We start from the raw sequence: 27,997 nt of genomic DNA on the forward strand, positions 1-27,997 counted from the left end.
AAATAATGTGGTTCAGGGACTGTGGGACGGTTACCACTCGCGCCTGTCGAGCTGATCAAGACTGGATGCTTCTGGGCAAGGTACAATCGTCACCACTCCCATCTTTCCGTAAAGTACAGAAGCCCTTCGTCGCAACCCGCATCTCTCCGTTGCTTATAAGAGGACCTTTGTTCGGCCTGTCTCGGAATATGCACGAGGTGCTGCTTGAATGTATGTTGGTAAATAGAGGAACATACGCATTTCCATGACACAGAAAGGAGTTGGTTAACTTTTGCTTGTCTTGTCAATGTGGGACATGCTACTCTAGCCCGGGAGTGACTATTCTAAAATAACACGAAAGAAAATAACAAACAAACAAACAAACAAAAAACAACAACCCAAAACAAACAACAACAGCAAACACAAAACCATGACGACGGCCGAAATGGAGAGAGAGTGTGTGAGTTTTGTTTTACGCCGCACTCAGCAATATTCCAGCTATATGGTGGTGGTCCGTAAATACTCGAGTCTCGACCATACAGTCCAGTGAACAACAGTATGAGCATCGATCTGCGCAACTGGAAACCAATGACACGTGTCAACCAAGTTAGCGAGCCTGACCACCCGCTCCCGTTAGTCGCCTTTTACGACAAGCAGAGCCACATGATGATTAGAAGCCATTGAGACAACCCCTCTACTCGGATTGAAATTTTGCAAACATATAGTACAGGTTGTCTGTTTCGTCGCCTTTACTCGTCACGTCGAAGATCCAGGTTTGATTTCCCAAATGAGTACAATGTTTGAAGCCCATTGCTGGAATATTGCAGAAAATGGCGCAAAACCATACTCACTCCCTAAAGCACAGACATGTACTAATGTTTCCATTGTTTGTCTACATTCGATCTTTCATTAGGTCGTGATACTTCATAAACTGAATGTTTGTGCTCGAGTTCACACCGACAACATGTTGTTTCACGTAAGACTGGTTAAGTGGGATTTACGAGGGATGAGGTCATTAAAACTACCTTTCAACTGTTTATCTCGAAGGTGAAAAAAATTCTAAGCTCCAGTCTGTCCAAAAGTCCCTGAACCACATTATTTTCCCTGTCCTCCCTAGCTGCTAAATTCAAAGCTCTAAGTGAAGCGAGCCTAGATTACCACAGGTTCTGAATTTCCAGTTTCATCGGGGCTCCTTTTCAGTTTAAATGAGTTTATTTGTTCATAACCAAATTTTATATATACAGAGACTAAGCGTTGGTCTATATAGAATCTCGAAGCCAGTGGAGAAGAGGTGGGACTGGAAGAAACACGATGGCGGTTGAGTTGACAGCGAGGCTGGAGTCAGTGGGCGACACGACTCGACTTGTACACATGTCAACATACTTATATATATATATAGCAAGGCCATCGCGCTGAACATGGTATAGGAGGGGAAACATCACGAAATTGCAGGGCAGCGCAATATGACTTTGAAATGAATATCACGTCTCTGAAACGTCTAATCACTGTACACCGTTGGTCTTTTATTCGGTCTGCATGCAATATATATCTATTTTCAGGTTTCAATGTTTTTTCTGTGGAAAATACATCTTATAGTCATAAATCGCATTGTAGAAAGGGCTAATGTATAACCAAAGCCTTTAAATCACTAGAAAAATCACAATAGATTTAAAAAAAAATGTTTACATTGAAATTGGACATTTTGTAGGGGTCAAAATGAGCCATATCTTCACTTGAGGCGTTATGAGTGAGTGAGTGAGTGAGTGCAGCATTACGCCACACCTGGCAGGGTACACTACCATGTGCTGCATGCTCACCGTGTACCTACGTGGGCAATCGAACCTCACAGGGTTAGGAGTCACGAGCAAAGACCATGATTACTAGGCTGATTTTGTCGTTGTTCAGTGGATCATTTGGAAAGTTTTGATGATTAATAACTAGAGGAGAATTTGTGGTCACAAAACGACCCATATGTTACCTCGTAGTTTTTAGTTTGTACGATTTCTCCTAAACTACTCCTAAAATACTTGAATTCTTTATGCTCATTCCTTTTCTTAAACAACTCTTTAATTTCAATTAGTTCAGCCTAGGTTAATTAAGTTAAGGGTTAAAGTCCCCCGATAGCTAGGCAAAACACTTCACTCACACCACGACCACATCGTGCAATATTATGTATGTATAAATCCTAGCCAGCTGGGCTTGGCACCCCATCCTAGTTTGTAAGTGCATCATATGAGCTATTCTTGGTGTGACTGCACGTGAGCTATTTGTGGACAGTCAAGGCCCCGTTACTCCCAGACTCACTCAGCTTATGTTAACCATGATCACTTGGTTAGAATTAATGTTATACTTTTCATTAAGTGACGAACATTCCACCAAGATGAACTGATTTTATTTCAGTATGTCAAGTAGCCCACCGGTTGCAATGCTCGGACTGTGTGTCAAAGCGTGCTGAACATGTACATGTATCTTGCACGCTGTAAACAACGCGACAGGTTTAGATTTCTTTTCCTATCTTAAACAGATTTTTAGACTAACGCTTAGTCTATGAATACAATGATTTTGACTGTAATAAACATATTTAAATTGTAAATGAGCCTCTGTGAGATGGGAAATTCAGAACCTGGGGAAATCCAGACGTGCTTCATGTTGGGATTTCGCATACTGCAAGGGGGCTATGCAGTAGGGGAAATAATGTGGTTTAGAGGCCGAGTCGACAGAATAGAGGATAGAATTTTTTACCTTCGAGATAAGCAGTTAAAAGGAAGTTTAATGAGTTTCGCATATCCAGATATTTAGGTGGGGACGGCAAGGCATGAGAGAATAATGTGGTTCTGGTAGAGTCACGTTGTAACCTACTATCTTTACTGGCATGGGTGCGTGTTCTTTGAAATCCATATGTATGACAGTGTAAGAGCTGTATTTGCCAAATCGCGGGCAAAATAACAACAAAGTCTGGATAAACAGGTTAGAGCAGTTCGCTATGAACTATCCATAAGTGAATCAATCCAATTGTGGAAAGAACATCACCGTAAAAAACGGAGCCAGTCTCTACGTTTTTAACGAATGAAGATCATGCATGTTTTGGTTCTGTCAGTGTTCCTTTGAACATAGAATATGAGGGGATGTCAAATCTTCATTTCCCCAGGGCTCACGAGGTTGTGTTGAGTTGGGCATTACGTCATATCGGCGATATTTCATTCAACCATGTAATGACGAGATCAAGTTCAGAAACATTTTAAATACAAAGTCCGAAAGAGTTTTAAACACATACGCATGAATCTTTGCAAACAGAGAATTTAATATCATAGCACTAAACTAAACAAAATACGCAATCCGTCATTCACAGAGGCATGATATTCCCAGACAAGTGCAGCAGCACCACATGTGAACTAAATGCAGGATGAATGTAACTTTATTCATTATTTATGTACCACAGATATGTGTAGTGAGTGAGTGAGTCGATTTCAGCAGTATTTCATCAATACCATGGCGGATGGACTTCACACTTTGTACACACTTGGTAATCGAACCCGGATTTTCGTCGTGACGAGTGGACGCTTTAATCACTAGGCTACCCCACCTCCCACAGACATGAGTAAGTGAGCTAGGTTGTGCTCTACAGTAAGCAGTATTCCAGTAACATCACGGCTGGGTACACCATGAGCATCCACATTATACCCATTGGGGATCGAACTCGGGTATTTTGTAAAGTGACCGATCCCTTTACCACTACACTAGCCCATCGCCTCTATATTGCATAAGTGGAGCGGTGGGGTAGTCTAGTGGTTAAAGTGTTCAATCGTCACGAAGACGACCTGGGTTCGAATCCCTCAATGTGTGAAACCCATTGCTGGTGACTTCTGCCGTAATGTTGCCGTAATGCTGGTAAAAAGCGGCGCAACACTCTCACTCTCTCACCACAGATAGCCCTCTCTCGAAGAACGCTCCGCCCTGGCCTAGTTGTGGGAAACGGAAGAGGAGCTCTATCATGGTAGTCTCAGATTGACCCTCTGTCCATTTCCAGGTAGTCAGAGCGCCATTTCCTCATCGTTTGTCTTACTGGTTGAAACTTTCGTGATCTGAATTTCATAAGAGATTAGAAAAGAGGACTCACATGGCCAAGACACTTTGAAATATTTCAAAGAAACGGCTTTACTAAATAATGGTTTGAGAAACATCTGCAGGAGCCGAATCTGAAAACGAAACAACCAGTATCGAGGATGGAAACTTTTCGTTTTCTGATGCCTCAACTTAATTTGGTCCGTGACCGTTTCGAGACAGGTTATTTACACTCCAATATCTACTCATACCTTTACAGCAATCACTATGCTTTGAAGTCGCCGCCAAAGCATTGTTTGACATATTGATCGGTCACTGAGAAAAGGACGCCACCGGCTATTGCCTAGAACTATGTGTATATCGTCATGGCAACCTCTCTCTGGGACTTGGCGCTGGGAGCGTGTTGTCAAGGCTACAAGTACACATAAACGTCAGCACGTTGGTAATTACAAAATCTACAAACTCGCTGCTTATATATTAGTGTGCATATATAATGAACCTCACCGGTGGAAACGTTGGTGTTTAACATGACATGTAAATGAACGTAAATGAATAAAGCTATTGTATCCTGGAAACATATAGAAACCATCGTGAGGAACCGCCAGGTCAAACTGTTTCACGTTTGCTTGTTTAACGCGACACTTCGTAACATTCCGTTGATCCCTGGGATCAGGGGTATATCAACTATTCAGTCGGATCACCCATTCATATAGTCCCTTCTTACAAGTATGCCAGGTGGGAGAGTTCTACGCCACACTCAGCAATATTCCAGCTATATGACGGCGGTCTGTAAATAATCGGCCCTGGACCAGACGATACAATGATCAACAGAGTGAGCACTGAGGTACGCAATTTGGATACGATGCCACGTGTGAACTAAGTCCGCCTGCCTGACCACCTGATCCCATTAGTGGCTTCATATGCAAGCATGGGTTACTGAAGACCAATTCTAACCCGGATCTTCACTGGTTCTTATATGTATAGGTCACTTTGGCCTTACTGGGTCTAGCAGAGGGAAACCGTGGCAGTCTACAAGCGTCTACAATTATTACCATGTGCGAGCTCTGTGGTGTCTGGCATTACCACCACACTCCCTGTTAATATTTGTAAGCCCGTTTGTCACTGCATAAACTCAGCGTTGACAGTCCTTATTTCTAACCTCCCATTTAAGGACTGTAACACAGTGTCTCCTTGTCCCCATGCTGACGGTTGTTACTGGTATACACTTTCGTCTTTGTAATAGTGGCGATCCCACATATGCAAGCATCATTCGAGTGGTATAGGCACTTACCATTAGACGCCCTGGTAACAGGTATTGGCCAGTAGATCCATCCATAAGCTTAAAGTTGTCAGTGTTAACACCTTTATGCACTTAAACATACTTAAGCCTGGCCTCACTTCAAGAGTCCAAGGTAACTGCCATAGGCCAATGTGTCCATGCAGAAGCCTAGGGGCGTCAGTGCTTGTGTGTCCATGCATAAGCCCAGTGATGCCCATCCTCATTTCTACACTCCCTGGTAACAGCTGCACTCCAATGTGTCCATGCATAAGCTAAGTGATGTCCATCCTTATTTCCACACTGCCTGGTAACAGCTGCACTCCAGTGTGTCCATGCATAAGCCCAGTGATGTCCATCCTCATTTCTACACTCCCTGGTAATAGCTGCACTCCAGTGTGTCCATGCATAAGCTAAGTGATGTCCATCCTTATTTCCACACTGCCTGGTAACAGCTGCACTCCAGTGTGTCCATGCATAAGCTAAGTGATGTCCATCCTTATTTCCACACTGCCTGGTAACAGCTGCACTCCAGTGTGTCCATGCATAAGCTAAGTGATGTCCATCCTTATTTCTACACTCCCTGGAAACAGCTGCACTCCAAAGTGTCTAGGCATAAGCCCAGAGATGTCCATCCTTATTTCCATGCTCCCTGGAAACAGCTGCACTCCACTGTGTCTATGCATAAACCAAGTGATGTCCATCCTTATTTCCACTCCCTGGTAACAGCTGCACTCAAGACTGTCCATGTATAAGCCCAGTATAAGCCTTCACATAAACACTTCCTGATAACAGTTTCAGCCATTTACATCAATGCCACAACCCGGACAAGAACCTTCTTCTTCACCATGATTTCAAAGTCTAATTGGATAGTCTAAAAACACCACCTTCTGCAACAACTAAGCCCTAAAAATAAGGACCAAAGCAAAAAGTAAAGACTTTTTATTAAGCTGGGTATCTGTACAGTGTCCAACATTTGACTGTGATTACATCAAGATGAGACAGAGATGACATAATGACACCAACAAGCTCTCCCATGCTGGAACAACCTATACAGGAAAGTACTAATTCAGAGTGAGGATAAACTATGTATGTGTACCAGGTAGTAGTCTCAATGATCTGTTACCCTAAGCACATCTTAGAATATCAGTAGTATCAGTGAATACAAAATGGAAGTTATTTCCCTTGGGAGAAGCTCCCCTTGCTTGGAACAGACTTTCAATGAATTATGGCACACTGAATACACATTTTGACTAGCATAAAAAAAGAGTAGACACCCTGATAGGGCTTGTTTTAAAGAAGACTTTTTTAACTGCTCAACTGTGATTGTTCAAATAAGTTTTATCCCAACAAAGGAAATCAATGATACCTTGACTTTCTACCCCTCTAGATTCTATGTAAAGTAATTACAAAAGTTCTGTTCTTAGTCATGTGAAAGCAATATAAAGTTGACATTCCCTCTTACAGTTATTTATCCTTTGTAACAAGGATTCTCCCAAGAACCAATGAATTCAGTGAAATGAAAGCTTCTTAATACATTTACCTTCTTTCAAGCTATTGAGGCTTTTACGTGTTTAACAAGTGAGGGACTTTGGTTTGTAGCTATTTTGTTTAGAAACAGACACCAGACATAAGCCACCAACACTTTTGTTCTAACAATAGGTGTTCTAACCACTAGGGATTCTTGAGAGCCAAAAGCATTTCCCTGCATAAATTTGGGTCACCCCCTAGAACACAGTAGTTACTTAAGGGTAACATTTCAGAGGCCATAACAAAATTTTGTTGTGTTCACAGAGAACAAATATTACTATGTGAAATATGTGATAAGTTATGAAACGTTATGCTTTCATATTCATATCTTGTCTCATTTTTTGTAAAAGCTGAATGCTTTTTTAAGTGTCCTCGCTGACAGTGAATGAATCAATTCACAAGGTATGTGTGAGCACTGGCTCCACTAAACCAAGTAACGGCTGATTTAACCTGTATCTACTTAACAAATTGTGAAAAAATATACCAACAAATCTTTGGTTGAACTAGAAATATAAATGAACAATGGGATGAACATAAACTATGCTATGAGAAACAATGTTGCCCTACACACGTGTCTACGAAACAAACCAAACTGACTTCACATCATCACCTTCATGAGATAATTCTGAAAATTTCACATTTCAGAAATACAAATGTAAACAATTCTCTGGAATTAACTGACAATTTTTGAAATTTCACACTCTCATTTTGATCAAGTATATGTTAATTAGACTTTAGTGAATGTAGAAGTGAGTGAGTTGGTTGCACCACTTTTGGCCCGAAATGGGTTTTACTCACTGAGAAATTGCACACAGGCACATGTCGTGTTGAGTGGACACTTTAAGATCTGTACTACCTTACACCCTGAGTGAATGCAGGATGATATAGCTGCTTCACTGATGTATTAACTAAGGGACTGTTCATAATTTACAGTTAGGGAAATGATACTCTTTTTATGGAACAGCATGTATAACGTGTGTGACCCCCCACCCACCCGAACATTTACGTACAAAGAGTAAGGCCCCCAACCAGATATGTCATTTACAAAATCAATGACGCCCCCTCCCCACTTACATACTTTTCAAAATATTTTTATGAACACAATTGCTGAACACCCCACCCAGAAATACATGTACAGAAAACTGATACATCATCATGCACCCCTAAAGCCATAAATTATGAACGGTCCATAATCATATGATTAGGTTTGAAACAGGCAAACCTGCAGATTAAATCCAACCCAAATGGTTGGTTTTGGAAACCCACATAAGCTAATCCTAAGTCAGTGTCCATTTTGGCATTCCAATGTTCGAGGTGTATTGCCAACTTGAATTGTGATTTTGATGACAGGTGTTGATAAAAAACAAACCGGTAAGTTTCCCATGAAATTTTTGACACGTGACGACAATGTATCTAGATCTATTACAACATATTAACTGATGGCCATCAGTGACAATACTTCTTGTAATAGTTGAACCTTTATGAAACTGGCACAGACGTCCAAAATGCACCCATGACAACACTGGAGACGTTTCTCACCACTAATGCTAACACATGACAGAAGGGAGATAACTCTAACTTACAGGCCAGATTTGTCTTACTCAGATCTGATGTTGACAATAAACTGCAGTCTTGAAGATATAACATAAAAATAATTATGCTCACCATTTCTTGTATGTTACAAAAGTACTGTATTGACAGTTTCCATCCTTATGAGCAAAACAAAATGTGTCCAAGGGAACTCTCTCTCTCATATGCTTTAACAATAAAAAGATTGTTTTCCCTTAATGTATAGTTTGGACAGAACATTTTTGTTTCAAATGACTATAGAAAATGTGTACAGATGTTTACACCATGAAATAAACAAAATACTGTACAATAAACAATCTGTAAACACTTTACTGTAAATGTGTCAATTGTTCCTTATACACTTACCATCAATGACATGTTCATGTATTCTCAACACATATGATGTGAAGGTATGTCACATCAACGTGTGTATACTCATATAATCTTGATGAATAAAAGTCAAAAATAAAATTTTTTTTTTTCTCCTGATATGTTAAGTTCGAATTGTCAATCAGTGACATTAACACATTAAAGCAGATTAAATGGCATGTTTTCAAAATGTCATGGGGTATACCATATTTAACCCAATAAACATCTCAGTTTGTTAACACAAATTCCAGCACAATGGTGCAGTTCTAGAAAATATTATCAATTTGGACGGTGCAATTTTGTTATCAACAACAAATTAGTTACATGTTTCTGATGAACGAACAAACTGTTTCATGTATGATGACTGTCATCCTTGGTCATGTGATCATGTCATGACAGTTTCTATTTTAAATACCATGTGTTTTTTAGACCTTACTGCTATACGATAATGATCATCTGTGGAGTGCAAACCAAATTACAAAATGTCCTTGAAGCAACTGTGAGACAAGAAGTGGGCTTCAAACGCTGAACATCAAGATGAAACTGCATCTGATGAAGCCTTGAATTACTGCTGTCTAGCAAGGAAGGATGGGAGGAGGAAAAGAAAGCGAGAAGGGGGAGGGGAACGGGGAAAAGGGGGAGAGAGATAGGAAAGGACTGGAAAGGAGACTGTCAAAAACACTCTTAATTAATTGAGGCACTTATTGGGTTTAATATGTTATAACGTTTGTGTGAGAGTTTAATGTGTCCTTGAGAGACATTTTACTGCTAAAACCATCAGACAATCACAGGTGGGCATTCAACTTGAAATGAACATATTTACATTGTATCAATGATAAAATACTCAATAAGGTAATATATACATCAACATGATATGTACAAGGAAATAGACGCTATTGAAAAATGATCTTGGTATAACTGTTTCAGGTTTCAGATGAACAGTCTTGCATTCAAAATTCACCTCCAATATAAGAAAGCCATGACAGGGTAGAGTTGATCACCTTGACATGAGGTCATGTAATGAAATGAACATCAGTGCAATACAGGGTGCAACTCAAAGAAAGGATGTTAAACTTAGTTGTCAATATTCCAAATGTGCTTTTAAAGTTTGCTAACGTAAATTGTACACTTAAAAACCAGGAAGTACAGTGAGAGAGAGAGTAGTTACTGCCACATCAGCAATCTTGCAGCTGTATGCAGTAAAAAAGAAATTATAATAAAATAAAATGCAGTGTTGCCTTAAGAAATAGAATTCAGGTCGTCTTGTCAAATAAATTTAGAATCAGCTTGATGACAGTCAGATGAATCTGATCAGCATTTTGGGCACACTGCCACTGATCAAAGCAACAGCACTAGTTACATTTAGCGAATACTTCCCTGTACAATAAAACAAGGGTAAAATGTGAATACTGCATAAACCATATCTATCAGACATCTTGTCCCCTACATCAGCACCGTCTTGTCAAGTATTATACAAAGGGGAGGGAAACATTTTAAAAATGTCTAAAAATAAGTTAATTTCAACGCACTAAATGCCAAATGGCTGCATCAATTAAACAATGGACAAAGGTCAGTTAAAAATAGTTTGAAAGTCAAAGTAGCCAATGACTCCAAGTCACACATAGAAAAAAGTGTTTTGAAAACGATTTTTAACAAACAATTGTAACAGACTGAATAGACTGAAGAAGACGAGAAAATACACAGCACTCTTTGTCGGCAGTTCTGACACTTGTAAATTTGCTGTATAATAGCGAAGGACAAATTATTGTCATAAAAAATGGGATATTGTTTGAATCATATTGGGGTGTATATTCATCTTTTTTCAAGAAGATTAATAGGCATGTTGCTAAATATTCTTCCATGTCTGTGACACTTTTTGATTCTATAAAAATGATAATTGTTCCAAGATTACAGAAGAGTAAATAACCTGACATGAAAACAAACACCACCTACAACAATAATTAAAGTTGTTCTGTGTTAGTTGAGGGAAAGAGAAATTTCTTCTTTTTTTCCATGCTTCTTTGTAAATATCATCTGTTCAAAAGACAAAGCTGTTATGAGGAAATTGTTTTCCAGTCATGACATACAATCAGCCTCGCTGCATCCAAAATCCTATTCATAAGCACTGATCTCTTATCAAAATACACAACATCCATTAACCAGAAAGTAAATAGAATGACAGGTGATTGTTTTATCACTAAACACTTAAAACTCAAACTTTAAATGACTGAAACAGGAACTATTTCAGGGTTGGCCCAGGTGAGTTCTGTCTTTAGATTACCTAAACCTCAGTTTATAACTACAAATCAAAACCCAAACAAATGTCTTATCTTTTACAAATGGAGACATTTAAACATTCGGAAACAAATGCACAGTTCATTATCATACGTTGAATTTGTAATATAAGATGTTGTCCAAAATGAGAAAAACACATACAGCAAATATATCTGCTGAAGATCAAGACATATCTCACACCACGTTAAGGCCACTTCAACTCCGAAACTCGAACTTAAACAGGAGCAACAAAGAAAGATTAATAGACACTTTACATATCACATCAACAACCATTACCTAACACTTGTCAAATAAACAACTAGCTCCATCAGGGGTTGGCATAGATCAACAGTGACAAGGAGCTATAGGACGGAAGTCCGACAAACGCATGACACAACGTTTATGAGAAAATTCAGATCCTGCTATAATAAATCTTTGACATGTACCTTTTTCTGGGGGAGCTTTTTCAGCAGAGGCAACAAATATTACATAAGACGATTATTTCAAGGTTTGTTTTGTCAAACAGTCATGAAGTGCAATTAAGAATGAAATTGGTAGTTAAAATGGTGTGTTATGTGCTCTAAAAGTTGACTTTGATTGAAGTGCAGGGATAAAATGATGGGGAAACAGGCATGTCAGTTACCATGGTGATGAATATATATGCAGGTGTATTTACAAATTGCACCTTTTAATTAAAAATGGACAAACTTGGTGTCCTGTAGCTCACATCGCAGACATTAAATGTTGTGATTGTTTAGTAGGGAGGAGAGTTTGTGAGGTGGGTCTTCCGCTGCTTTTAGTAATATACCTTGTTTGAGAGATATTTAGATGGATGACAATAATATGGATGATCAACTTCTTTATTACGGTGAGAGTGGCGTTTTGGTGGAGGTTCTAACACTTGCTTGATAGCCATGGTGGAGCCTACACCAAGATGTTGCTCTCATTGTTGTAAAGAAATTGTTCATCCCTCTGTAGTCATTCTTCAATAGTGTGAAGAGTGTCTGTGTTTCTCTCCCAGGACGTGTAAGATGTCAATGAGGCTTCGTGTATTTTCTATCTTACGTGTTGAGCAATCTACCAAGCACGCAATGTTAAGTGTTGAAAACTTTCATCTTGTTTCTCATTTATGCTTTTGAAGGTTGCGGAAGGCTTTGTTAAGTGTGAAATACATTGCATTGAGTGTTGTCTATGTTAGGTTTAGTGTTGAAAATACATTAAGTTTTGACAAGATTGTGAGATTTGGAAAACATCACATTAAGTTTTGTCAAGTCTGCAAAGTTTGGAAAACAGCACATTGAGTTTTGTCAAGTCTGCAAAGTGTGGAAAACAGCACACTGAGTTTTGTCAAGTCTGCACAATGTGACAAACAGCACACTGAGTTTTGTCAAGTCTGCAAAGTGTGGAAAACAGCACACTGAGTTTTGTCAAGTCTGCACAGTGTGACAAACAGCACACTGAGTTTTGTCAAGTCTGCACAGTGTGACAAACAGCACAAAAAGTGGTTTGGGTGTTTGGCTGTGCTAGTTCAGTTCAATGGGAAATATGCTGTGTTCAAGTTAACTGTATACATTGTACAATCCTGCTGTTACATTTTAATCCCCTTGTATCTACAAGACACAACATGTTGAACTTGTACCATATTTAAGTTTTTGAGAACAAAAGAATCACATGAACTGTTGACAGACGATTCAGCACACACAGCTCACAAAAGCCTCTTGCTCAAGTGAACAATAAAATGTAAGCGACAGTTTACACCGAGATACATAGTACAGTGGTGAGGTCACAAAATGAGTGAACACCAGATTGGCAAAATCACTTTACCATTACTGGCATGAACCATACTACTCTAAAAAAGTTAAGGGCATCCGATTCTTTCATGTTACAATAGCGAGAATCAGATTGTCCTTAACTTTAATGTAGTATTATATATCATTGATGCATTCATATGGATCAAATTAGAATTCACAAAATGACTATGTACACATTCATGGCAAAATCAATTTCACTAATCATAACAGAATATTAAGTTTCTGTGAATAAAATGCCCTTGTTTCAATAGAAAAATGTCTGCAATCACAAGTATATAACAACATGTCAGAAAGACAATGAAGGATCACAAGCTGTTTCCCTGTCCAAATGGCATCAGTTGAAACAGATGCAAATTGTATGCAAAAGAGACGACGGAAGTGAATGAGTATATTTGATGAAAGTGAAAACATAAATATTAATGACATATTTATCAACAGTTTGTTTATGATGGTGACATTTTTACCCACACAATGCTGCATATGACAATGTATCCACTTCTGATTAGAATTTTAAAAGTATACTGAGTCAAAAAAAGAAACTTCACAAAATGGTCCACGTGTGACTTCATGAGCAGAGAAGATCGTCAAATCGTCCTACGTCACCTATGTGATAGATTTCTGCCAGCTACACGAACCAGGGCTGAGATGTTTAGAGGTCAACTGTCCTCACAGACCATTCGAAATCAGTTGCGAGCTGCCAATCTCCATTCAAGTGTTTTTCTTGTGACTTGGCATTCTGTATACCCATGTTTTGAAACAGAGGTGTAGCCTAACGGAACTAATTATGGCACTGTCAGTGTATCGAGTACATCGCAGAGATCACAGTAACGAAATAATAACAGTTTAACCACCTCACCATCTCTTGTTCTTTTAGAGTGCCCTGAAGAAAAAATGTGAAGTTTCTTTTTTGACTCAGAATATTTCAGTACAGTCTGACCTTTTCTCTGTGTGAACAGGTGATGACATCTCCAATGCCAAGATGACCAAGAACAGCACCAATATTCTTGATGGGTCTTCAAATTAAACACTCTAACTTCTCAGCATTAAAGAATGAAACATTTAGACTAGCGAATCTCAAAATTAAAATATGTTAAACATGTAAATACATAACACACTGCCTTTATATCTTTACAACTATATGAGTTGCCAATATTTTCTGCACTGTTTGTTGCAGCATCTCACCAAAACAGTAGTTCCATCAAAGAAATAATTGACATTTTGTCAAAATTGCAAAAAATAGACGTAGTTAAACACCAAGGTCAAATTGTTTCAGACAGCTGACTTCCAACTGGCTGAAGAAACTACACTTCCTTCATTTACTTTGGAATTTCAAAGCTAATCTTTATCTAACCTTCATGTAAAATACTTCAATTTCAATGGTCAATGACACTTTAACAAGTTTCTGTGTCACCCCTCCCTGGAGAGTGATAATTAGGAACAATATGAACCGCTGCCATGACAACCACTCAACACCCCTGTCACTATCAATGCTCTAGCTAACACTATTTTCTACACTGAACTTTATGCACACTCAACTTACACATTATTGACCATATTTATAGCAATTTTAAGCTTAAATATATGTTTCACTGACTTTACAAATTAAGTCGAGAGGCAGACACCATTTTGATTTCATGTCATATAGAAGTAGTTGGTAGTGAGCTTATTGAGTTTTAAAATAAAGTGTAAATAGTATTTTGTACATTTAACATGGCAGTATTATAAATACATGTACGTTGTAAACGTCTACCTTGGGTACAGCGGTCTGATGTACGCCTTCTTGTGGCAGTAGTGGCTTGGATGACACTGCTACAAAGAGGTGCACATCAGACATTATTACCCTTGACAGAAGCAAAGAATTTATATTATCGAGGTGTTATCACACATTCATGGAGAGATTTATCAACTGGGGTAAAAGATTCAATACCTCCACCCACAGATACCATAAAAACAAAAATGAAACTTCACTTGTGTCTTTTTCTCACCTCACAAACCTGTATACATGTAGCCATTTTGAGAGCTGTATTTGTCAATATTTTTATGTGAACCTTAAATGCTGAAAACACTTCTTGTGTCCAGAGAGATAACTATGAAGATGAAATGAATGTACAATTTTGTCTTTTTGTTTCAAACCTTGGAAATGTCTGGGCAATATATGAATTGACCGGAAGCACATTAACATTAACCCTAACCTAAACAAAAATAAGGGTTTACTACACTGTCTTGCCAGCACCACACTTGTCACCAATCCAGATCAAATTCTCCATGACTACAACATTGTTACCATAGTAACCAACCATACCATGATTTTATTCACCAGGACAAATTCAAATGTATTTTATAAAAATAATTAAGATGAGGAAGCATCAAAAGATATGTTTCCAAAAGCCTAACGCTACTGTTCCCAATGTATCAGTATCCCTTATCACTGGGTTTCATTCACGTAAGATACAATATGCATTTACAACATCAGTTCACAAGTAATCTTTTTGTACAATTTCTTTTAGCCTCTTGTTACGTTTCATAAGGCCATGGAAGGTAATCATGTGTGGTTTCATGTCTACATAAGGTAGCAGTAGAGTGATGTCCCTTGTTTTAGTGTTGTTAACAAAAAACGATCTCTTCATGAAATGTTCCTGCATCAGTATAAGAGTGCGTGGAACCATGTCCTGAACATATAAAACGTAGGTGATCAAGTGGAGATTTGTGTAACGTGGACAGCAACATCCCTCAGATGATCAGCCTCAACTTGGATGACAGGTCATGTAACTTCAGCACTGTATGCTACAGAATCATATAAATATTGAAGTTGTTTCACGGATACACCTTTACACACAAATTCCTCGGCAGCACTGACAATAGGGTATAGAGCAAGATCCATCTCTCCATCAATCACAACTAAGATGTGTAAATAAACACTGAAACCATGGCAACAAATATATACAGTATGGCATGATGGGAAGAAACTGGTAAAACACTGAAGTGAGAGACAGCAATGAATAAAACGTTTTGGAAAACCAGCACATTCTGAAGTAAAAGTCTAAAATGTAAAAATATGGTGGATATCACTTAGTTAAGAAGCTTAAAACATTTTTGTTTATATTAGGTCCACCCATCTGTTTATTTAAACAATACAGCTTTGCAGAAGACCGTGACTGCAGGTGATCACTAAAAAAAAAAAAAAAAATATAGAAAAAAAGAAAAAGAAAAAAAGGTGTGACACAGGATATCCAAGGGTCCCGATAAGGAATTTAAACTTTGAAGTCTTTCAGCATTTATCATACCAGAAACTTGCAGTCTCAAAGAGGAACTATGCATCTGCAAACTGCAAGTGCTTGTACAAAAAGGGTAGGCTTAATTTGTTTGTTTCTTTTTGTGCTGACTGAAATATGACTCATATGGTTCTCACTAATCAAAATTGTACACAGACAATGTATTAGTTTCTCATGTAGCACTGATTTAAAGAAGGGAACACGGCAGAAGTGGGTGCACAGTTTTGAAGCAAGTCTCTCTTTCAGTTCCTGCCTGTTTTGTCAAACTATTACATTTACTTAATTCTTGTACTTGAACATGAACACCGACAGATATGCACCAAGGAGCACTATACATTACGAATCACCGATAACATGGCCACTGAAAATGAACACCAAGTTCAAGAGGAGACAATTCAGCATCTGATTCCTGAAATATGGAAGGGTTCATTCCCTTCTAGTTCTTTTCCTCATAGACGCCATCTCGGCTTCACTTCCACGTTTACTGTGTTTCAGGTGCACCTGTGACTGTGCAGTTAGCTGCAATTTTATCGCACTTGTGTTCAGCTTTGACGACGTTAGCAACTTCTTCAAGCCCTTCATCTTCTCACTCCTGAGAGACAATGAAACTGGGTCCAAGCTTGCAAGAATGTCGACCTTGGTCCCAAGGTCATCTGATGCTGGTTGAGAATCAGTTTCCTTTCTGCACAACATCATATCAGCAGGGCTTTCTGCTTTCAACATGGTCTCAACAGTCAGCCCCATGAAGGGTGTACCATTCGACTTGGTACTAAGAAATTCATTAATTTCTACTCTGGGCTCGGAGGAGGTTGATGTGGCTATAGCAGTTGCTGTTGTTGTGAATGGCTCACCCCCTCCCAATAAATAGTCCTTGTTCAAAATAGACTCGCTACACGCCTGAGCTAGAGCTGCAATGTTTGGATTGGGAGTGTCATTCTGTCCTTCTTCTCCGACTTTGGAAACAAGTTCCTCGATGGTTGATTTAATTTGATCATCGTCACTCTTCCCATTCACACTGACCCCATTTCCATTACTTTTCACTTCATTTTTTGTCTCAGCATCATTTGCTGCCTTCTTCCGACCACGTCGCCCTCTACCAACAGGACCTGTTCCATCGCTGTGTGATGCTCTTCGTGTGGACTCACGTTTTGTCTTTGGCTCTTGGTTCTCTTCTTCTTCATCATCATCATCTCCATCAGAAGCACCAACATCCAAGAAACATCGAACACGGGGGTCAAACTTGGACAGCGTGTACACTAAGTGCTGTGCCCAGCCTACGTGGAGCACTGGTGTGGAACTTCCCTCTTCCCACTCACAGATGCCGTCATAAAAGCGTAAGATGTCCTTGTATACCTCAGGATCTTGAAGAAGTGGACGATTCTCTGAATTTCTGTGCAATTCACTTGCAACGCTTCTGACAATGATCGGAATAAGTTCATTGGCTATCTCTAAAAACTCTTTGTATATCTCTTCATCTTCACGGTTGTAGTTGAAGCTGCAAAAAACAACCAGTGTCAAACAATATCATACAGTGTAGTTCTGGCAGGTGGGCAGAACAGACATGCATGAAAAGTCATCATGGTTCAGCTTTCAGATAGCTATACTACTGCATTTACTTACTTACTGCCAAAATGATTAAACACTGAGGAGAAAGCTACTGTTAATATTGCTTTCTACATTCAAGTTGTGCTTGGTGATTACCGAAAAAGGGGCTCCACCCTGCCCTGAATATGGAACTCTGAATTCGATCTTAAAAGAACAGACTTCAAAGCAGCCTAAATCAAACACTTTGCAGACTTGGCCTAATTTTTACATATGGCATTGTTATGGACACAATGACAGAAACTGAGCAACACTTACCTCTTCACAACAGAGCTAGCCTCAGCCCACGCCTGTATGGCGTCTTTGTAGTGTTTCTTCCTGTACAGAAAGCCCCCGAGATATGTGTATGGATAGACATGTTGGTTGTTGTAATTCTTCTTGCATGATGTGATGGCCTCCTTGAAAAGTTCCAAAGGTGGAGGACGACCAGGTGAGGTAGATATCTCCTCCAAATCTCCTAAGTTCCCAAGAGCCATGGGATACCTTTAATAAGCTTTAATCTTTCAGTGACTGAAGGTGACATTTAATTATGTGATCCATACCATTATGAAAACAGAGAACAAAATGGTCATCTGTAAATAATCAAGCCTGGACCAGTCTAAGGATTGATATCATGAACATTGATCTATGGGGTGCAATGACATGCATCAACCAAGTCAATGCGCCTGACTGCACGATCCCACTAGTCATCTAGTACAATGAGCATACATTGCCGAGGATCCAATCCTTATCTAACCTTCATGGGTTATGTTATGTTATTACTGTTTGGTTGAGCATCAAATGAACATCAGTCAACTGTACACAGAGAAAGTATAATTAGAAGATAAACACACTGTGTTGGATTATATACCTCTGAATGACTTTGATTAACCAATAACAATCCAGTATTTACTTAGGTAATGGTAGAATACAGTTTTACAACAATGGATTCAACTTACTTTGCTAGATGACCTTTGTCATAAAGGAGCCACAGTAATTCCTGAAAAGAGAGAACAAAAACATGTGAAAAGCATATTTGCCTTCTTTAAAATCAATTTCAAATTTACACTAATGTAATAACTGTGTGTGCCAATATCTAATAACACTTTCACAGATCAGACACAATGTAGCACTCTTTTATTCCAAATGTCATGACTAGAACAATTACAGTACAGTCAACTACTTCTATAAATAAAGGATTTTGGGAGGGCGTGCGGACGCGGAGAGATAGAAGAGAGAATGAGAGAAATAGTTCACAGAAGAGGAAATGATTCATCAATATGAGAAACACTTTTCCTCGGTTTTGGTAGGCAATGTAAAACCATAGGGGGAGGGATTTCCTGACCCCGATGGTTTTATATTGTCAACCAATGACAATGATCATTTAATGAAGCTACACAACAATAACTGAATTTAATGACAGTAACTGTAAGTCGATAATTTATTTAATCCCACCACCTTCGTCGGCCTGGTGGCTGTGCAATAGAGCGTCTGCCTACAAATCTGAGACATGGGGTTTCAATCTCGCTTGAGAAAACATTTGTACCTAGAGGTTAATCATGAACGATAATTTTCAATTGATTTCGAACAGTCATGTATGATGTTGATGTTGATATAAAGTTAAGACAAGAGTCATCACAAGATGACATATCCCCCTGGCCCCCCACATATTTGAAAGGACAAAGCATCTGACAGTTACTTGACATTTTCTCAGATTAAGTTTGAATCATTTCCATGGAAGTCATGAAAAATATAAATGCCATATGCAAAAGGCACCACTTTAAGATCTGTCTCATATATCTGTCAAGATCTGATGAAAGATATCAAATGGTTTTCCACCTGTGCTTTGGAAACGAAGTCAGAATTGTTTCCAAGGAAACCAGGAAAAATAAAAATGCCAAAACATTGTAAATAGCAAAAGGCACCAATTTGTGGTCTGCCTCGAATATATGCTAAGTTCTGCTGTAAGATATTGAATAGTTTTCGAGTTGTGCTCCAGAAACAAAGCCCATCCCTCCATTTTGTGACTAAGTCCAAATCGTTTCCATGGAAACTAGGAAAATGATAAATCACCAAAATCTGTAAATAGTAAAAGGCACCACCTTAGGGTCTCCCCTACATATCTGCCAAGTTTTGCAGAAAGATATTTAGAAGTTTTTGAGTCGTGCTCCAGAAACGAAGCCCTTCCGTCCATTTTGAGACTAAAGTCCAAAATGTTTCCATGGAAACCCAGAAAATTATAAATCCTAAAAAATCTGTAAATAGCAAAAGGCACCACGTTGGTGTCTGCCACATATATCTACCAAGTTTTGGTGAGAGATATTTGGAACTTTTTGATATGTACTTCAGAAACGAAACACACCTCTCACTTTTGAGACAAAGTCCGAAACGTTTCCATGGAAACCAAGAAAATAATAAATCACAAAAACCTGTAAATAGCACAAGGCACCACTTTAAGTTCTGACTGATATATCTACTAAGTTTTGCTGAAAAATATAGAACGTTTTTTTGAGTTCTGCTCCAGAAACGAAGCCAACCCCACCATCAGACTAACACCAAAATGTTCCATGGAAAAAAAAAAAAATAAAGATGCAAAAACTCTGTAGCAAAAGGCACAAGTATAGGTTGAGATTATTATATCTATCAAGTCTGGTCTAAAAATATTGAATGGTTTCTGAGTTATGCTCCGGAAACAAAATGATTATGAACCGACGGAAGGATGTATGGAAAGACGGACGGATGGAGAGACAGACGAGGCGCCAACTATATCCCCCTGCATTACACGTCGGGGGGGTGGGGGGGTAGTAGGGTAGTAGGGTAGGGGTAGGTAACAAGTAAGCGGTCTAAGTAACAAAAAGTAAAACCCGGGAAGAGGTCTTTCTGCTGAAAAGTAAAACCTGTCCCTCCACAACAAAATCCTCAAATGTAGTTAGTTTGGGAAATTAAGAGATTCATAAAGATGGGCCAACAATGAAAAAGACAGAACCACTGAATTTGGTGGTTTCAGAATTCCAGCAGAATGACAGGTGCTAAAAGAAGACACCTGGCCTCACTGGTATCACACCAGCACTTTGATCATTAGAGAATGCTTTAACTTCTAGATATGATAGGGAAAAGGCGATCATAGCACGAAGTACAACATGATATGATCCTGGTGACGTCCACCTTTCCTGGTCATTGACATGATCCTAATATTTTTTCATTCCAAAGAAATCCTATACTCGTATGTTCCTCTGATAAAACTACACACAGGATAAACATTTGCAAGTTGTCTGAACAGTATCTTTTATGATCAGTCTAATATAATAACACAAAATTAAAGAAATAGCCCCCATTAAATTGCTGACGCAGGGGTTCAATTTTTTTTATATAAAAAGGCCACTTGCCACAAGGCAAGTGACTTGAAAGTAACTTGTTCTCACTAATTTTGCACTTGCCCTGATTTTTATGACCTAAAATCATGATGGTGACATTATGAAAGAATAAGTCATCATGGTATTTGGTGCTAATGTTTACTGGACTTATCGAAAAGTAATAAATAGCAAAGAAAGGTAACTCTACGTTATTGCAAAATGGAATAGCAACATTTTGAGCAGATATGAAATGAAATCCAATTTTTATTTGCAGTTTGAAACTGTAAACGTAAATTATCTAGTATCCCACGAACAAGTAAGATACCATTATTTGATTGCCTGAAATGAAAACTGACTTGTCTCGGGCGCCGGGCCATGGGATTTTTTAACCCTTGTGATGTGCTTTGTATATAGGAATTCTCTTGGTCTATCTGCTTTCAAGCTATTTATGATAACAGAGTGTAAATAATACATTCTGGACCAAAACATTCAGGTATCAGTATTGTGAGCAACAATCGATGTCAGCTGGGTACTATGGCATCCAAATAAAACAAGCCACCAGATCTTTTCAGTTACCAACACCATATGTTGCTAGGCAACATTTTTTATTTCACATCCCCTCTGGTCCTGTTGAACATGATTATAACACTAGAGTTTCAATACATTTCACTTTCAAATACTTGACGTGACATATGCTTTATGTCCACCATATTAACTATGATTTTGCATATTTTACATTTCCATGCCTTTGTTTTGTCTCCTATCAACCATTCTTATCATATAGCTATATGTTAAACAAAATTATGTTAGAAATATTGATGACTTAAAATTTACTTGAATAAGACATAAAGATCTGAAAGAGTCTAAACTTGACATCATGAATGCTAGAAGAATTCCGATGAACTGAAATAATAGAAGATTGGTTGCAGTGACCGCACAACCAGCAATCAATCAGTTTCTCATATTGCTAACCATATTTTTTCAATTCTTCCTCACTGGTATCGAATCACAAATCATATAAATTATGAGATTTCAACTAATTCCCAACAATAGTGTGCGCACATACCTGCTGTAGAGAACCCATCTCCACACTGTCCATGGTGGCATTTATAGAGGGATTTATCCCTGACACAATTGCTGCCGTCTCCATGTGTCGGCTGCACACCACTGGCTGGCCATTCAGGTATAACCAACTTTTCTCTGTAACGCCAATGTTGATTGGCTGTCCTCGCTTGTCCTCGTTGCCCTTGCCTAGAATAACATAAATAACATGACAAGACTGAAGGATAAAAAACGCAGAAGTTCTAACAACAACCAAAATATCAATAGATGATTTAAATGATTAAAATGGTCACTAGCCAACGGCTAGCATCTTCTCCCAGATCTAGTTATGTTAAAGAGATTAAGGTGCATGAATGACTGAATGTTTTATGTCATAGTCAGTGAAAATGCAGCTACCTCTGTATATCACTGTGGCCTGAAAGAGTCAGGCTAGTGGCTTACAGCATGAACATATCATCAATCACACTATGATTTACATCCTGTATCTCCTCGTAAGTGAGTGAGTGAGTGAGTGAGTTCAGTTTTATGCCACTGCTGTCAATATTCCAGCAAAATCATAGCAAGGGACATAAGAAATGGACACTGCATGTTGTGCCCATCTGTGGAATTGAACTCAGATCTTCACTGTGAGGAGCGAACGCTGTAACCGCTAGGCTACCCTACCACACTCACATCTGTATGAGAGCCCACTGTCCAATTACCAGAATAACATAACAGTAAAGATATATCAAGTAAGTACTGGCCTAGGGTTAATAAGTATCATTCACAATTCATCTTCACTGAGAAAAATCTATTTTCTTGTTATCATATCCAACATTCAAAAATCCTGTTTGGACAGCTACTGGCTAATTCTAAGACTAATGGACAAGTAATTTCAGTTTTTCAATAATGAATATATTTTGTGACGACAGAAGACTGACAAAGGATGACAATGTGATATCCACTTTCCTAGGTGTTACTTTCCTCCCAGACATTTACTGGACAGGCCATGACCGACTGACCCACAACCTTGCCCAATGTATATCACACTTAGTACAGAAGTGTTGACTTTAATTATCCAGGTTTATCTTCCTTGTTCCATGCATGTCCATAATTCTGCCAGATCATGGCAATAATTAGCAAATGAAGATTTGATCACATTTAACTCAGATTCTCACTACAATCTAAATCCTGGGTGTCAGTAACATTCATAGTGTCTCAAATGTAAACAACCAACAACACTCAACCTATCCTCAACTCATATCACCTACTCTTTGTATAACATCCATCAGAAATATCTAAATGCCTACCTTCAGGAAGAGCAAATCAAAACCAAAACTGAAACTAATTATCACATCCTTGACAGAACTTCACGTGCCATCTGATTTGACATGTCATCATCAAGGGATGCTGGTGACAGTTCCCATGTGTATTATACAAGTTATCACATTGTGTCTCGGGAAATACAGGGTTTTATCAGTCCCGAGTAAGGTTGTATTTCCCGAGCCTTATAAGGTGGAGGCCGGAGGCAAGGGGAATACCTCACGAGGGACTGATAAAACCCTGTATTTCCCGAGACACGATGTGATAACGCATTTATCTTGGTGAATGTTTTCACTAAATCAAAACAACATGCATCCAATCGACTTGCTGCCATGTTGACACCAGCTGATTATTTGACCTCAATGTACCGCACGTTACTAAAGGCTTGTCGATGCACGCTTTTCTCACTTCGCGTCGTCACAGAGGCGTAGTGGGGTGATATGACGTTTGCAGCAGGAGTATACGACTTTTATACTCCCGCTGGCGGATCGTGATGGATGTACATGATATTTTATCAGAGTCACGTGGACCAATCAAAACTTGACATTCTTACATGAGGCTAGATAATATCCCATATGAGATACTATCAGGGATAAACCAAGGAATTTTTTGGGGTGGGCCTGGTTAAATATGGGTGGGCCCAGATGCTTGATAGAAAGGTCCAAGTGCCCCACCAGGTCAATTTTAGGTGGGCTGCTTTTAAATTTGGGAGTTTGAACTTTTCAGCTAAATGTATTTACATAATTTGTAGGTTTATAAACTCATTTTCATAAGCTCGTAAATTTTTTTCTGAGGCATTATCATTCGTTAAATCATTAACAAAAATCCAAATCAAAGTTACCAAATGAAAGATTTTTTGAAACACACACTTTCACTGGCTGAACTTATTAGAACAACCAGTCAGGGATGTTACTGCATGTAGATTTAGACTGCTTCATGCAATAGTCTTTTGTGAGACTGCAGCGAATGGTAACAACATTTAATGCATTATCTATACTTCAGGGTAGAGACTGCAATCTGGTAGAATAGGAGATTCTACCAGGATGATTGCGATCAGAGTCTGTACCAGTAGACACATGGTAAAGGTTGCAATTGGAGTCTCTACTGGTAAAGACTCTGATTATATAAAATAACCTATACAATCACAATCCCTATCAGTAGAAGAAAAGAAAAACCAAAATTTATTTTCATGTGTCATAAAATGTAAACATAAAACAATGTGTCACACCTTCTTTACATGCTGGTGTTGGTTGTAGGAAAAATTCAGTTTTTTCAGGATGTTGTTTGATCTTTTAGTTGTCAGGAAAAACTTAGTGAATTACTATTTTAATATTGTTTACAGTGAGATTTTAAATGCGTGCTGTCTGTAATTCCCCCAACTCCAACATCTCATTCAAAAACAGAAAGTTCGAATTCATTCAGATGTAATTCAACTAATGATCAGTAATCAGTATAAAGACACTGCTTTCCAGTGAGGTGGGGAAATGACCAGGCAATAATATTCTTAGGTGGGTAATATCCAATTGGGCAATTGCCTTACACCTGTCCTCCCAGAACGGACAAATGTCAAATGGGTCAAATGTATGTGCTTGTAAGGGTAGCTGCATAGCTAACAGATGTTGTAAAAATCAAAGAGTAAAATGTTCTACAAAGTGTCACACAAGCACAACTAACTTATGTCAAAATAAAGTTTAGTACAGTTGTTATATTCATTGTTACCTGTATAAAAAGATATGTGAATATTGTAATAAATGTATCTGTAACTGGAAACCTAAACCTGAGTAAAATGCATATTTTTGTTCAGTTGCTATCTTCATTGTTACCTGTTTTGTAAGTATGATATGTATATTGTAATATATGTATCTGTAACTGGAAACAGTCTATACCTGAGTAAAAGGCATATTATTATTCCCACAGATAAATCAGCATTTCTACCAGCTGAATTGAAAATGGACAATTGAATGGAGACACAAATTGCAGTTTCTACTAGTAGGATCAGCGATTCTACCAGTAGAGACTCTGACTGTAGTCTCTACCAGCAGGATCGGAGACTCAACCAGCAGTGACCCCAATCGCAATCTCTACTGGTAGAGATTCCGATTGCAATTTCTACTGGTAGAATCTCTGATTCTACCAAACTGCAGTCTCTACCTTGACATATACATAGGCCACACTTGTATTTTTTTTGATGTGGCATTTTCAAATATTTTGCGACGAAGGGACACAACCCAAATTTCTGTCAGAGGCAATTCATATTTTGATGCAGAAATTATGACATTTATTTCTGCATTTTCATTGAAAATACTGTCCCCAACCAGAGTGAACCTGTTAATTACCATGCCATGTGACTTCAGCGGACTCAGCCAAATCCTTCCCAAACACAACCCATGCATGGTCCTCAGACAGTGCCAGGTGTACATCGTTCAGGCGCAGAACCTGACAGGCTGCAACGACCGCAAATGCCACACCAAAACAGTCAAGTTTGTTTCCTGGGGAATAAGAATAAAAGGTGAATTTTATTCATGATTCTTGTTCAATCATTTGCAGGAATTAATAGTGGCCTGGTGATGCTGAAAACTGGTTTTCACAAGCACAAAACTCTATTGATGAGGTGGTGTGAGATCAGGACATTCAACCAACAAGTTCATAAAGTTCTTAAATGAATAGAATTTGAATTTTCTTGGAAGCTCAGACCAAATCAAGTTTCCACTCATACACTGTTCTGCTAAAGACATCTTAATTGATTAAACTTTGTATTTCTGTAATAAATACACAAGGATGCTGAAGAGAAATGAATAACAACTGCTTCTGTTATTAGCAACATGAGTAACTGGCATGGCATATTCTGGAGTCAAACCAGGGAATTTGATTTTAATTCATATGTAACTTATAAAACATTTTAGTTACATATCTTAGAAAACAAAACACCGGAGAGAGTACAAACTACAATATGCTGTCAAATCTTTTAATAAGCAGTAAATATGGCCAACGTTGCTATCACAACACTTAAAATCTTTACTTAACTTTCATTTTCATCCCCTGCCTAAAACATGTTAAGCAACAAAATGATTTAAATTCAAGCTTCAAATTGTTGTCTCTCATTCTTTCTCTTAAAACCAACACATTCTAACTAATATAGGATGGAGCAAATTTTACAGGTACTCCTTCTACACTGACACCTTGACAAGCTCAGGATCCAGTATAAGGGAGAGAACTCTGGATTAAAGGACCTCTAACTATCTGAAGTAGAATAATAAATTGTTTGCAAATTAGAAGTTAAGGAAATGTCAGTGTAATAGCATACATATTTCATATCATGCATAACCAAGATCTGCAGGGTAGATTTGTTTAAGAACACTGAGATAATTAAACTTCATGATAAACTAATACTTTAGAATGCACTTTAAAACAGTGCTGATCTCATGAAAGTTATATTTACTCAACAAGGCTATAATTTATTAATTATATTCAGCTAAAGTCTACAGAATAGATTAACATGACTTGGAACCCCCATAAAGCTATGAACATCTATGTAATAACAATGGACACTACATTCTTACACATACTGATCGATACACAGAATATTTTTTCAGGAAATCATTTAAGAATAAGAATGATTTACTATTTAATATTGTCAAACTTTAATTATGTGCATATGACCAATGTTTATGGTAGAAAACGGAAACCAAATATCAATTACAACCCTATCTAATGAAGGCCTTTTCTCTTCCCAGTTACGGAATATACCAGTATCTCTACACTTAACCAAACCAATCAATAACTAAGATGTGCGCCATCACCGACCTCGGCTTCATTATAATATTAAAATATAGCAATATGTTAATGAGGAACTCTTTACTCAATCGATAGACTCTGCTTGTGTGAATCGTCATTGGCAAATGGTAGTGCACCGGCTGCGCACTGGAATTACTGCGCGCAAACTGACAGGTGTCGTGTATAAACAAAATCAAGACTGTAAAAAAACGACATCATGGCAACTCATTTAGTCACAAGGATTTCGTAGATAAATGATTAAAATTTACACTGGTACATCAAAATACATACAATTTTAATTAGATTGGCCATACACTGAGATCGCATACGAGGTACTCACCCGTCAGAAAGCTGTAGAGAGATTGGAGGTGTGCTTTATCCTTGTAGTAACTGCGCGTTAGCGAACTCCAAATAACGTCCGATACCTTCTTCACTAACTCTCGTGAGGAATACTCCCCAGTGTTGTTTGACAGATCTACAGAGCTCTTGACAAGTGTCACAAATTTAGTGTAGAGCGCTTCAACAGTAGAAAGTTCGATCACAGGAAAGATCGGTTCCAAACCTTTGGCTTTATCGTCCCGTGATGACACTGCTCTGTTGAGTGTCAGTGTATTTTCAATACATCCCAACACAATTGACAATAATGCCAAATTGGGCTCTTCAGAATTTTCCAGTTGATCTTTAAATAAGTCGACAGCAGATTGAATACTTTGTAGAGGGAAATGTTGTTTTTCGCGATCCCGAAAGCCCGCCATCTTGAAGCCGCTTATCGGCTCTCATCGG

At 38.4% G+C, this 27,997-nt stretch overlaps 1 protein-coding gene across 1 annotated transcript; it reads right to left on the minus strand.

Annotated features, from left to right (window-relative positions):
- Positions 1-15,960: 15,960 nt before the first annotated feature.
- LOC137293734 (menin-like) lies at positions 15,961-27,990 on the minus strand. Its single transcript, XM_067824446.1, has 6 exons — positions 27,555-27,990; positions 25,777-25,929; positions 22,143-22,327; positions 18,683-18,723; positions 18,003-18,227; positions 15,961-17,637 (listed from the first exon to the last, which is right to left on the minus strand). Exons 1-6 carry the CDS (start codon positions 27,967-27,969, stop codon positions 16,569-16,571), a joined length of 2,088 nt encoding a protein of 695 aa, XP_067680547.1. The 5' UTR covers positions 27,970-27,990; the 3' UTR covers positions 15,961-16,568.
- Between the last annotated feature and the right edge of the window lie 7 nt (positions 27,991-27,997).

Source organism: Haliotis asinina, chromosome 8 (assembly GCF_037392515.1).
Source record: "Haliotis asinina isolate JCU_RB_2024 chromosome 8, JCU_Hal_asi_v2, whole genome shotgun sequence".
Classification (NCBI taxonomy): domain Eukaryota; kingdom Metazoa; phylum Mollusca; class Gastropoda; order Lepetellida; family Haliotidae; genus Haliotis; species Haliotis asinina.

What these genes read in the sequence shown, in the direction of transcription:
- LOC137293734 (XM_067824446.1), bottom strand. Translation starts at nt 27,969, where the DNA reads ATGGCGGGCTTTCGGGATCGCGAAAAACAACATTTCCCTCTACAAAGT. An exon ending in CGCTGAAGTCACATGGCATG is followed by an intron (nt 22,328 to 25,776) that starts GTAATTAACAGG and finishes ATGTTATTCTAG; the next exon opens with GCAAGGGCAACGAGGACAAG. An exon ending in GACAAAGGTCATCTAGCAAA is followed by an intron (nt 18,228 to 18,682) that starts GTAAGTTGAATC and finishes AGCTTATTAAAG; the next exon opens with GTATCCCATGGCTCTTGGGA.